At 42.4% G+C, this 12,561-nt stretch overlaps 1 protein-coding gene across 3 annotated transcripts in view; it reads left to right on the top strand.

Moving 5' to 3' along the window:
* PTPRN2 (protein tyrosine phosphatase receptor type N2) overlaps nucleotides 1–12,561 on the top strand; it is a 2,126,515-nt gene that overhangs the window by 804,085 nt on the left and 1,309,869 nt on the right. For all 3 annotated transcript variants that reach the window (XM_069211159.1, XM_069211160.1, XM_069211161.1), the window contains exon 4: nucleotides 10,989–11,106. In XM_069211159.1, coding sequence (XP_069067260.1) covers nucleotides 10,989–11,106 — 118 coding nt within the window. The remainder of the gene's footprint in view (nucleotides 1–10,988; nucleotides 11,107–12,561) is intronic.

Genomic DNA, 12,561 nt, shown 5'->3' with positions numbered 1-12,561 from the left:
TCTTTGGTTGGCAGTCAGGTTACCCCCTGCCCAAACAAGGACCCTCACTCTAGTCAGGGTAAAAGAGAATCACCCTAAGCTAACCCCTGATTACCCCCCTCGTAGCTTTGCACGAGCAGTAGGCCTAACTTCAGATTGCTAGGTGTAAAGTATTTGTACCAACACACACAGTAACTTAATGAAAGCACTACAAAATGACACAACACAGGTTTAGAAAAATAGGAAATATTTATCTAAACAAAACAAGACCAAAACGACATAAGTCCACAATACACAAGTCAAGTTATCAATTAAAAAGCAAAAAGAGTCTTCATGTAGTTTTAAACACACCCTAACACTGTTAACATGAACATGTACCCTGGCTGCGTAAAAAATAACCCTGCACGGGTGAGTGTGTGTCAAAAAGGGCTTGCGATGCGTTGATTTCACTCACGAGCAAGACCTTGCGTTGTTTCTCCTTTCGTCGGGTGGGGCGCATCGTGCCTTCTCTTCGCAGGAGATCGATGTGTTGATCTCCAGCTCCGTGTGGCGATTCTTCAGTCGTGGTACAGGCGAGCATCGATTTTCATCTGCGAAGCTGGTGGCGCATCGATTTCCCATCCTCAGATCGGAGTTGTGTCGATCTTTTCCCCGCACAGCGTTCTGTGTGTGGATTTCTTCCTCTTAGTCTGCCAGCTTCTCCGTTCAGGGTCCCAGGGACTGGATGGGTACCACAGAGCAGAGCAGGAGTCTCTCCAGAGACTCCTGGTGCTGGCGGAGAGAAGTCTTTGCTGTCCCTGAGACTTCAACAGCAGGAGGCAAGCCCTTGGAGATCTTCACAAGATGGAAGGCACACAAAGTCCAGTCTTTGCCTTCTTACTCTGGCAGAAGCAGGATAGCTCCACAAAGCACAGTCACAGGCAGGGCAGCCCATTAGCTCTACTCCTGGCAGCGGTTTCTCTTGGTTTCCAGAAGTGTTCTAAAGTCTGTGGTTTTGGGTGCTCTTCCTATACCCATTTTCTCCTTTGAAGTAGGCCTACTTCAAAGCAAAGTCTCTCTTGAATGTGAAATCCTGCCTTGCCTAGGCCAGGCCCCAGACATTCACCAGGGGGTTGGAGACTGCATTGTGTGAGGACAGGCACAGCCCTTTCAGGTGTAAGTGATCACTCCACCCCCTCTTCTCCCTCCTAACACAGATTAATCAGGAAATGAAGACTGCACCCCAGCTCCCTTTGTGTCACTGTCTAGTGTGAGGTGCAACCAGCCCAACTGTCAAACTGACCCAGAGAGGGAATCCACAAACAGGCAGAGTCACAGAAATGGTATAAGCAAGAAAATGCTCACTTTCTAAAAGTGGCATTTTCAAACACACAATCTTAAAATCAATTTTACTAAAACATGTATTTTTAAATTGTGAGCTTAGAGACCCCAAACTCCACATGTCCGTTCGCTCCCAAAGGGAATCTACACTTTAATCATATTTAAAGGTAGCCCCTGTGTTAACCTATGAGAGAGACAGGCCTTGCAACAGTGAATAATGAATTTATCAGTATTTCACTAATCAATATCAAACACATTACTATATGTCCTACCTTAACCATACACTGCACCCTGCTCTTGAGGCTACCTGGGGCCTACCTTAGGGGTGCCTTACACGTAAGAAAAGGGGAGGTTTAGGCCTGAAAAGTGGGTACACTTGCCAAGTCGAATTTACAGCTACAGGCTGCACACACACCCACTGCAGTGGCAGGTCTGAGACATGATTACAGAGCTACTTATGTGGGTGGCACAACCAGTGCTGCAGGCCCGCTAGTAGCATTTGATTTACAGGCCCTGGGAACCTCTAGTGCACTTTACTAGGGACTTACCAGTAAATCAAATATGTGAATCATGGATAAGCCACTTGCATACACATTTTGTAAAGCAGCACTTGCACTTTAGCACTTGCTAGCAGTGGTAAAGTGCCCAGAGTAACAAGAACAGCAAAATCAGAGCCCAGCACACATCAACAACCTGGGAAACAGAGGCAAAAACTTAAGGGAGACCACACCAAGGATGAAAAGTCTAACAGATATCGAAACCAATATTCTTGAAAGACTCAAATCAAATGTTACTTCTTCTGGAATTCAAGGAAAGTAGAGCACCACAATACAGTGTGAAAGGTATATTTTTGTTTTATTTGGTTTATAAGTTGTTATGCTTAATAATACATTTTATTGTACTAACGACCAGAAATCTAAGAAAAAACCTAGAATTCATATGAATTGTTTCACCTTATCACACAACTTTAAAATAATCCAATAGAACCAGTGTTATATGGATGTTTGGAAGGGGCTAGGAAAATGTATTGTTTTTATTATCCATCTATGGTAATGTACGCTGCACGTATCCTAGGCAGGACGAGTGAGGTTTGTTGGAGACCCCACAGCACAGTTCTATTTTAGTGACATGGAAGTAATGGAAGCACAGCAGTGCCACTGTGAACTGTTCACTCAGCTGTGCTAAATTGTTATAATTGGGTTCTGAGCCAAACCCTGTCACTGATTGTGGTGGCTGAGACAAAGGGGCAGGAAATTACCGTACGCTACCTCTCAACTTTAATTTGGCTGCCTCTGTCAGCCTGGCATGCAAGTGCCTTTACATATTGCTTTTTTGAACTCAGTGTGTAGAAGATTTGTTTTACAAGAGTGAAGCAATACTGTGACTTGATTGCTTTTCAGTTAGTTTGAGAAGAGACTGCTTGTTCAGAAGGGACACGTGAGGACATTTTTGAACCAACGATAATTTAGAGATGTGATACACATTCTCTGAAGATGAATCAACCACAATCTACTGTGGGGGCAATCATGAGCATGGGCAACCCACAATCAAACCAGGATGCAGCAAATGTTAATTCCCACACAGAACATATTTTTGTCTTTTTGTCTAACTTTTCCCAATCTTACATTAAAAAGGGTTCTTTCCTTGGTGAGTAGAGGAAACCATTTGCTTGAATCTAAGTTGAAAGTTCAAAACGTAAAGTGAGAAAACTCAAATGTCTGAATGGAAAGCTGAGGCACTTTAAGTTTTAATCACAGTGGTCTATGTAATCTGCAATTACGTTGGAAGCCAAAGGTTCACATTTGTAATCATTTCTCTAATTGTGAGTTTCGGCCTGATTTTGAGTTTGGCAGAGAGGTTACTCTTCACAATGGTGAGGGATAGACCATCATCCCACATATAAATATCATTATGCCGTATGGGATTTCAATTTCGGCAGACAGGCTATCTGTCACTGTTGTGACGGAGTAACCCATCTGCCGAAATCTAAATCAGGCCCTCAGTTTCTTACATGCATTTTGACATACTTTGTGGTATTCTAAACTCAGTCTTAACTCTAATGCTAATCATATCACTTAGCTCATACGGTTTGGTACCCTGACCAAAATACACAATGCCTGACCTTGATACTTACCCCATCACGTTTCCGATTCCTGTTCCTAAACCAAACGCTAAGCCTAACCCCAACACATTTCCTTAACCCTAATGCATTCCCTATGGGTTACCATTATACTCATCCTATACCCAACGTTTTTTAATCATTAAACCGTTTTAAAAGTTTGTGTAACTTGTTAAACCTTTTTTTGGGCTTCCTGCTTTTTCATTCTTTTGGTTTTCAATATTCTGGGCCTGAATATGAGTTTGGCGGCCAGAAAACCCCACAGCCAGACCCTTAGTGAGGAGACCCCAGCGGAGCTGGCGGTCTCCCTACCTACCTTATTAGTAGTTTTCCACTGGGCTGACGAGCGTAAACCAAGGTTTCCACCGGTCAGCCCAGCGGAAAACGCGCAGCACTGTCAAACATGGGGCACCCACCACATCACATACACATTATACAAAGCCATTGAATCATGTTATTAAAACAGTTCATAGAAAATGATACATAAGACAACAAGAAGTATAAGGTGTAGAAGTCATATGTCACCAATACTAGTTGGCAGTATATTTTTAGAGTGTTTGGTCTGGAGAAGCACAAACTTGGGATTTAAAACGTACCACCACAGTGGTTGGCTTTACCAATAAGAATGTATTTCTACACAAATTAATACTTTTAAGCAACATAATGATAATGATAGACTGGAGAAAAAACATAACATTCTAACCTATAACGTGGAGTTTGCAAAGAGCTCTTTGATGGCAGTTCATAGCTCACTGTGCTATAATAGAGTTATAACTTATGAACTGCAGGTAACAAAAGCAGTGATAAAAGCAGTAACCCACTGAGCTATCCACATAATGCATGGTACACATTGTTTGCAGTAGGCATATTAACCCTCAGCACTACTTTATTATGAGTGGATAACTGCCTCTAGACAAAACTTCGATCTCTCTCCAGCAGGAACATTAATCACCAGCATTGTTATCTTGACATTTCTATTGATGCCTGAAAACTGATGGGTACAAAAGGAACTAACTGTAGATGCTTTTTAAACACATATTATTTCTAAACAAAGCAACCACCTGCACCTGTTGCACTGCCCTAGAACTAGCCCTGTATTGCCCCCTCTGGGTCAAATCTACCAGCAATAGAAAAACTTCTAAACTCACTTAGAGGTAAGTCTTGCTCCTTTGTCTCCTACAAGTAGAGAGAATGCCATCTTTGCCAATGCTCTTCTCCACTCTCACTATAGAAGCCTCATTATGAGTGCTCCTGTGTTTCCGGTTAGGCTTGTAAATGGAGGTACCAGCCTTATCAGAATTACCAGATCCACAAATTCAATGTATTCGCTTCTTCAAGCAGGCATAATGTCAGAGTGAACCTCAGAGCTAGCCAAAGATATAGAAAACATTTATAGAGAGAAATGCTTGATGGAGTTGGAATCTCCAGTATGTATGACTGCTAAAGCAGTACAGTGTAATGTGGTTTGTGGCACAAAGAATTGTTGATGCATGCACTCTGGAGTAATTAAGTGTTATATTTCAGCATTGTGAAAGTTTCCGTATTTGTAATGATTTGTTAGTGGAGTATCCAGTTTCATTCTTTCAGTTTTAAAACAAAGTGGATGAACTAATTGTATCGGTTTAGAAGCCAGCATATTAACAGGAAGAGCGGAGTGAAGGCTATGGCTTGGCTCCAAGAGCCCATGCAGGGGTCGAGCCTTGAAAATATTTGGTAAGGTGATCATGCACGATGTAAAGATATGCTAAAACAACTTCAAAATTCAAAAAAGTATTCATTTGACACGTAGAGGCACTTCACCTTGCATCAGATTATGTCATGGCATTGTCAGGTATTTATAAAAGTGGTCGTTTTAAACATGATCTTAGAAACAGTTTTAACCCTGACGGCAGTTCCATCAGAGGGCTCACAACAATCCCATAAAAGAACTAAGGGACAAGTCAGTTGTCATGTACACCCTAAATGACATGTATTATTATTGTAGATAAAGGAACCTTGTAGGCGTTTAAATCAAACACAAGAACATTTTGTACAGCACCCATTCTGAACTCACATTCTTAATGATGCCCTCATATATGATAATGAAGTAGAAGCAGGCTCTGTCAGATAAAATATTTGCCTATGATTACACAATTTGCGAGCAGTGCAGCCAGGATTGATCACAAATTTTCTTGTTCCACATTGTGCAATAAGGCATTAGATCCATATATTTTTCTGTCTCCAGATTTACAGCAAAGGTTACTGTTTTTTTTTCTTCAATTATTGGTGCATGAGGTCAGAGCATTGTGGCAGGCAGAAGTCACATGAAAGCTCGCCCCGTTTTTGGGCTTGTTGGTTCAAGAAGAGATGAGCTACAGGCAGGCATCTGGCTCGGGCTTTTAGTGCCTTGCCCAATTTATTTTTATTTGCACATAAAGGTTAACCTGGAGACTACATATGGCCTGTGTGAAGAGCAAAGAGAGAGAAAAGAGCACTGGTTCACACATCTCAAATTCATTTTGGCTCGCGTTTTTTCTAAACTGAACCTAGGTCCATACATTCAGGAAGATTTGTCTTTTCATGTTTGTCTAAGTTAGCACCTTCCTTGTTTGCCCTGGGGTGGGAAGAGGAAAACAGCTCTGCTCAGGTAACAATTCTCATCTCCTGGAAGATGTCAATACGAAGGATTAAAAACCATATTTATACTTTTTTTAGTGCCGCATTTGCGTCGTTTTTTGACGCTAAATCGGCGCAAACGTACAAAATACAATTGTATTTTGTAAGTTTGCGCTGCTTTTGCGTCATAAAATGACGCAAATGCGGCGCTAAAAAAGTATAAATATGGGCCTGAGCTTCCAAAAATGCGCCTTTCCATTTTGTTTGCAAGCAGTTAGCCATAACAGTTTGATAATGCTAATTTATTAACGTATGCAACTTTTTAACTTGTCAAAACGAAGTGGCTGATTGATTTCACATTTTATGGCTATGCAAGTAAGACACTTTTAGGCGCTGAGGGCATTTGGAACAGAACCTCTGTATTAAAGTGAGGAAGGCAAGACTGATGACAGGTCAGAAAAGTAGCAGCAGATACAAGAATGCATTTCGATAAGGGCATAATAAAGAGGTCAAGAGATCTCAGGACTGTTTAGTAAATATATTTCTGCTCTTCAGTGCGGTGTGTCAGAAATCTACTTCCGATGATGAGTTTTTTGCACCGTCTGAGAAGCTTACAAGATTCAGTTTGCCACTTCCCCCAATGGGATTTTGGAGTGAGGCCAACTCCATGGCCTAGGCTGGAGAAGAAGCAGCTTGCTTTAGCTGGGGGGGGGGCCGGGCGGGGAGGTGGAATCCTTGCTCCTGCAACAGGCAATTGTTAGGGTGCTTCTGGCCGAGCAGGGATATTACTTGGTGGTCTTCCTGGTGGAGAAATAATTGGGAGGATTTCAGATGATCTTGAATTTGAAGATTGTGAACAAATTCATTCAGACGCTGACATTCCAGATGGAAACGGGTGATTCCTCTGGTCATCAAGAACCATTTCACATGTACACTGGATCTCCAGAATGCACACTACCATGTGCCTATCCATCCCAGCGATAAGAAGTACTTGAGGTTTTGTATTCAGAACCAGCATTTTCAGTTTCATGTCCTTTGGCCTCAACATGGCTCCGAGTCTAAACCAAGTTGGTGGCTCCTCTCATATCTACCCTTATCTGGATGACTGGCTTCTCCATGCTCCTTCCCAGGCTCAGTTGTGCCTGGAGCTCAGGGTGGTTTGCAGGGCAGTCTGGAGACATGGGTTTCTTCTCAATCTTAAGAAGTGCAGTTTGGTCCCCTCGCAAGATCTGTGTTTCATTAGGGCCAGATTTCGTACAAACCTAAACAGGGTATTCCTGGCAGAGTCCAGGTTGTTGGTACTGCAGCTCATGAGGCATTTGGCAGCAGCAGTGTTCATGGTCCTGTGGGCCTAGTTCCACCACCAGCCATTTTAGAATTGTCTATATTCCTGGTGGCATCCTTCCTCAGCTGATTACAAGGTTCAGGTTCCAGTTACACTGGACATTCGGCAGGAACTTCAGTGGTGGCTGGACTCTTCCTTTCTGGAAAAGGGGTTTGGGTGCAGCCTGATCCCCCAAAAGTCTTGACGATGGATGCCAGCTCGATGGGTTGGGGGCTACTCTGGAGGGGAGGTCTCTTCATGCCAGGTGGGCCCTCCGAGATAGCGGGTGCTCCTCCAAATGGAGAGAGCTCATGGCAGTTTTTCATAGTATCTTTGGGCCTGCCACACTCTGGAAGGTTGCAATCTGTTGGTTGAGACAAACAATAGCATGACTGTGGCTTACCTCAGCAACCAGGGAGGTCCAGGTCCCAGACCCTGAATCTGATTATGGCCCAGTTGTTCGGTTAGGTGGAGTGCCTTGGCAATTCACATCAGGGGAGTGGCGAATGGGGTGGCATATTTTCTTAGCAAGGTTTTCCTTTCATGTCAGGTAATGTCCCTAACCAGAGGACCCTTTCTCCAGATGTGTCCCCGGTTTGCAAACCCAAATCTGGATCTGTTTGGCTCATGTATCAACACCCAAGTTCCCTAGTTTTTGCTAGGGTTCCTCACTAGGGAAACTGGGGGGATGCTTTGCTGTCCCCCTGGCCTCAGTTTCCTCTGTATCCCTGCTCCCCAGTTCCTCTTGTTTCCAAACTCCTGGTAAGGTTGTTGGGCAATCCAAGGACAAGAATGTGGTGGTTCTCTTTTGGTCTTGTCAGTCTTTGCTCCCTCTTCTCCAGTCCCTTGTGTTTCAGAGTGCCTGGTTTCTCCCTCTCCTCTGCGGGTGTCACATATTCCCTCGGAGGCTCCACCTCTCGTCACATGTTCTCTCGGAGGCTCCACTTCTCGTGTGGAGGTTGAGAGGAGGGGATTACAGAACAAGGGATTGCCTAGACATCTTGCAATTGCCATTCAGCAATCTAGGAAGCCTTCTACCCTGAAGTCATATGGTAGACATTGGGGTAGTTTTCAGAGGTGGTATTCCTCTTTGAATCTTCCTCCTTTGGACTGTCTTTGAACTGTATCCTTCGTTTTTTTGGGGGATGGGCTCAAGAAGACATTTTCTTTCTACTCTTGAGGGTGCAGTGGGCTGCTCTTAGAGCATTCAGATCTCCTTGGAGCAATCTGACTGGCTCTGATGAATTGGTGGCTTGTTTATTGGGAAGTTTCTCTATCTTTAGGCCTTTTGTAAGTCCTTTATACCTATCATTGGTCTTTCTTTAAGTCCTTAGGGCTCTGATTTACCATCTTTTTGAGCATCTTGATTCAGTGGATGTTAAATTTCCGATGATGAAGGTGGTCTTCTTGGTCACTGTCACAACTGGGTGAATTAGGTGTGTTGTTGGTAAAGGAAGCATTTCTTTCCATTTGTGATGAAGTTGATGATGGTGTTGTGTTACGTTTGGTTCCTTGTTTTTTGCCAAAGGTTTCCTCTCAGTTTCACAGGACTCAGGAGATTGCTTTGCCTGCTTTGATGAAGACTGACTCTCTGGGAGATTTTCAGTGGGACCTTTTGGATGTGAGGAGAGCTTTTTGGATTCATGTGTTTCGATCCAAATCCCTTAATCTTTCAGACTCTTTTTTTAAACTTTGGTTACTCCAATACAGGTGAAAAGCCTTATTTGTTGTCCATTAGTCCTTGGGTTAAGCTGGTGATCTCTACGGCTTACATTTTCTCAGGGTCTGCACCTCCGAATGATGTTCTGATGTGTCAATTCATGATATGTTGGCTTCTTGAGTGGAAATTCATGGGTTTCCATTGCTCAAATGTGTCGGGCAGCTACTTGGACTTCTCTCAATACTATTTTCCATCATTTTTGCCTGTGTAATGTATTGTTTGATGGCACCAATTTTGGTGTGGGTGTTCTGCAATCTGCATTGCCTGGAGTTTCTCTCTGTGTTTGTGCTTATCAATTGTGGTTTATGTGGTCCTTTTTTACTTTCTGTTCGAAGCTGCACTTGTTGTCCGGCTTGGGGTTGCTGTGTTAATCCTCATTAATGACGGATGTGACTTGGGGATTATGTCATATTACTTACTAATAATCTTCATTACTCCTAGTCCTATTGCCCTCGCTCATTCGTCATGCCCCTCCCAACCTCCTGTCAACCTGGCCTTCTGTTGGTGGAGACTAGGGATTTCAGGGGGAATGCTGGGTGAGTATAGCCTTATAGGCTACCACCTGGTGGGAGGGGCATATATGTTGCATTCTTCTTGTTTTTATCTCTCTTGTGAGGTAGAACTACCTTATTAGTGATGAACGGGACAAGTGCAATAGGACGAGGAGTAATGAAGATTACCTGTAAGTAATATGACATTACTACATAGCCTGAGTTGAGGATGTTATTTGCACCTTCCTCTGCATGAATTGTCAGGATAAATGTACTATAAAATAGGTTATCAAGTTGCAGAGTTACATTTCATCATACAAGAGAACAGATTAAATCAGCTAAAGGTGCTAGTGTCATGCCAGTGAAATACAAGTGGCACCAAAACCACATGTTATGTAGAGTAATCCAATAATAAACGCACATTCAGATATTTATTACTACCGTGCAAAGGTCAACTTCTATTTTATTACCATGGTACAGTGACTTGGGAAACCACAGCTTAGTGTCACACAAAATGCTTGTTATAATGACTTGATAGCGGAACACATCTTTGCTAATAGTTGTTAAGCCTTTTCAATATATTTTTCTCCCAATCATGGATTTAACCCTATCTGTTCTGGTATTGGTGAACTGCCTTTGTTTGTAACTACTAAACAGGACACACCAGAACTGCACAAACCATATGCACGGTACCTCACAAAGTACAATACTGTTTAGTACCACTGATGCGGACGGTGAGGGGCATCACGACCCTCTTGTGACATTGCCTTTCGTGAGTCAGGGTCCCTTCCTACATTCAACAATATTAAATGGCTCTTTACTCTCTGCACTTGTGCATGAATTTTAGTTATTTGAGTTGTTCTCACGATGGGTGATATTTTTCAAGCTTTTTAGTGCTGCAAAGTTATCGAGACAAAAATGCATAAATCAATTGTTTGACCTTTTGTTTAGCACAATTAATATTTCCCTCTGAAAGGCGAACTTTTTTCACCATAAGGTGAAAGAATGCAATTTTACTTTTTGTACATCTTAATTAACAATTCCGGCATTATTTTTATTTGATGAATTCAAATGAATAGTTTCAATGTTTTTGAAAAAAAACATAACGTTTACACCCATAAAAAGGTAGACATTTGTATTATATGCTTCTTGGATTATTTGTTGAAACCTCTTATAGTTTTTTGCCAAATACTTTCTCGCTGCTTCAATTTTTTAAGAGGGTGTTGTGAGATTTGTATCATTTATAAAAATGTGGTAATGTGGTCAAAAGGTGAAGAGGAATGCAGTTGGAAACGTTTGCATAGCATTGCAGAGTTCCCTTTCACACGGAATTTCACAGTTCAGAAAATGTCTGTAAAATTTGTAAACAGTTATAGCACTACGATCCCATAAATTGTGATCCCTGATGTAACACTTCCTTTTTATACTCTTATTGCACAGGTTTGACTTGGCAGGATGATTATACCCAACGTGTCATTGCCAGCGAACTTTCAAAAATTCATAAACTATACAGTCATCACCCTGACCCTACTGCTTCAGATGGATCCAATATACCCAGGTACCTTTTTGTTGGCATTATGCCATGTGATGCTATATAACTACTCTGTGTAGAACTAACAAACACATTTCCAGATATAAATACAAAATGTTCATATTGAGTGAGAATGAAAACTCTACTCTTCCACGGGTTTTGTTCATATGACCAGGAAAGTGCTTAGATAATTAAAGATACAAATTGCAAAGTCTTTATTTTTCGGGTTGGCCAATCAATATGGAAATGATCTGTGTTGAAATTAGAATTTTCTTAAACATATTAATTGTGAATATCCTGAAAATTTGACTAGATGTGTATTATTTGAATTATTCGTAAACCCAGCCATATTCTGTGATTAATTTACAGATTTAGTGGGCATGTTTACTTGAAGTCTGCTTTATTAAATTGTTTGCCTAAACAATCAGCTGTTTACAGTGGCTAAGCTACAGCAGCTTTAAGAAACAGGACACTGGTTAATACGTATGACTTAATACAATTGCATAACAACAGTGTGCAGTTTATGTTTTTAGAGTTCTAAGGATGTTAAACATTGTTTATAAATATACATTGATGCTATTTCTAAATTGCCAATTTGAAAATGAATGTCCACCTAAGACTGATAACTGCTAGCTTAGTACCTGACCCTATTGGCGGTATTTGCCTTAATAATGTTAACAGTACTGTGTGTGAAGAAGCAATAAAAGTCCCTTAAAATTCAGTGCTTTACAAATACGTCAAATTGTAGAACTCAAGCACACTGATAGTTCTGTGGTACATACATAGTAACTGAAAGGGTACTGAGTATAAAGAATGTATTCCTGTTGGTGGACATGGCCGGCCGTGAATGAAGATGGGGGTGCATTAGTGAAGCTCCCACACCCACCCAAACCCACCACAGACTTCCTTGACTTTCTGGAGCTCAGACCCCAAAGCTCCACATTTTGGCAGTAGAGGGCTGTGTTGCACTGGACTGCCGTTCATTTGGAGTGAGCAAGGGGAGAAAGCCATACATCCGGCCCGACACCTGTGAGCCCTGCGCTAACAGAATATTGCTGCTGAGGAGGGTATCAAAGGCCCCCTAGAGACCTGTGTTTGCGAAAGGAGAGGCTCTGCCTGGTGAGTGGGTCCCAGGGCTCCATGGTGGCATACCAGACTTGGGAGTGGTGTCCTCTACATGGTGGGTGATGTGGTAGCGGACGGCCTCCCCTTTGGGGAACAGTATCCTCCTGATCTGAGATACACAGCCACACCACTGTGTAACTGACGTCTACAACCTTGGCCCCTGTGGATAGCAGCGGGGAGGTCCCAAAGGGATACAGTAAAGCACCTTGGGGTGCACCAAAGCAGCCAGGTAACGTTGTGAGCAAGCTATCCCCATGACTTACGGAGAGATGCAGAAAGGTGGTGCGGTGCCACAGCAGCAACCAAGCATCCTGAACAATTGGAACTAATTTTGAATGCAGTGAACACTACAGAGTA

The sequence above is a fragment of the Pleurodeles waltl genome, chromosome 10 (genome assembly GCF_031143425.1).
Source record: "Pleurodeles waltl isolate 20211129_DDA chromosome 10, aPleWal1.hap1.20221129, whole genome shotgun sequence".
Classification (NCBI taxonomy): Eukaryota; Metazoa; Chordata; class Amphibia; order Caudata; family Salamandridae; genus Pleurodeles; species Pleurodeles waltl.
Note: the sequence above shows the minus strand (reverse complement) of the source record. Positions and strands in the feature narration are given on the sequence as shown.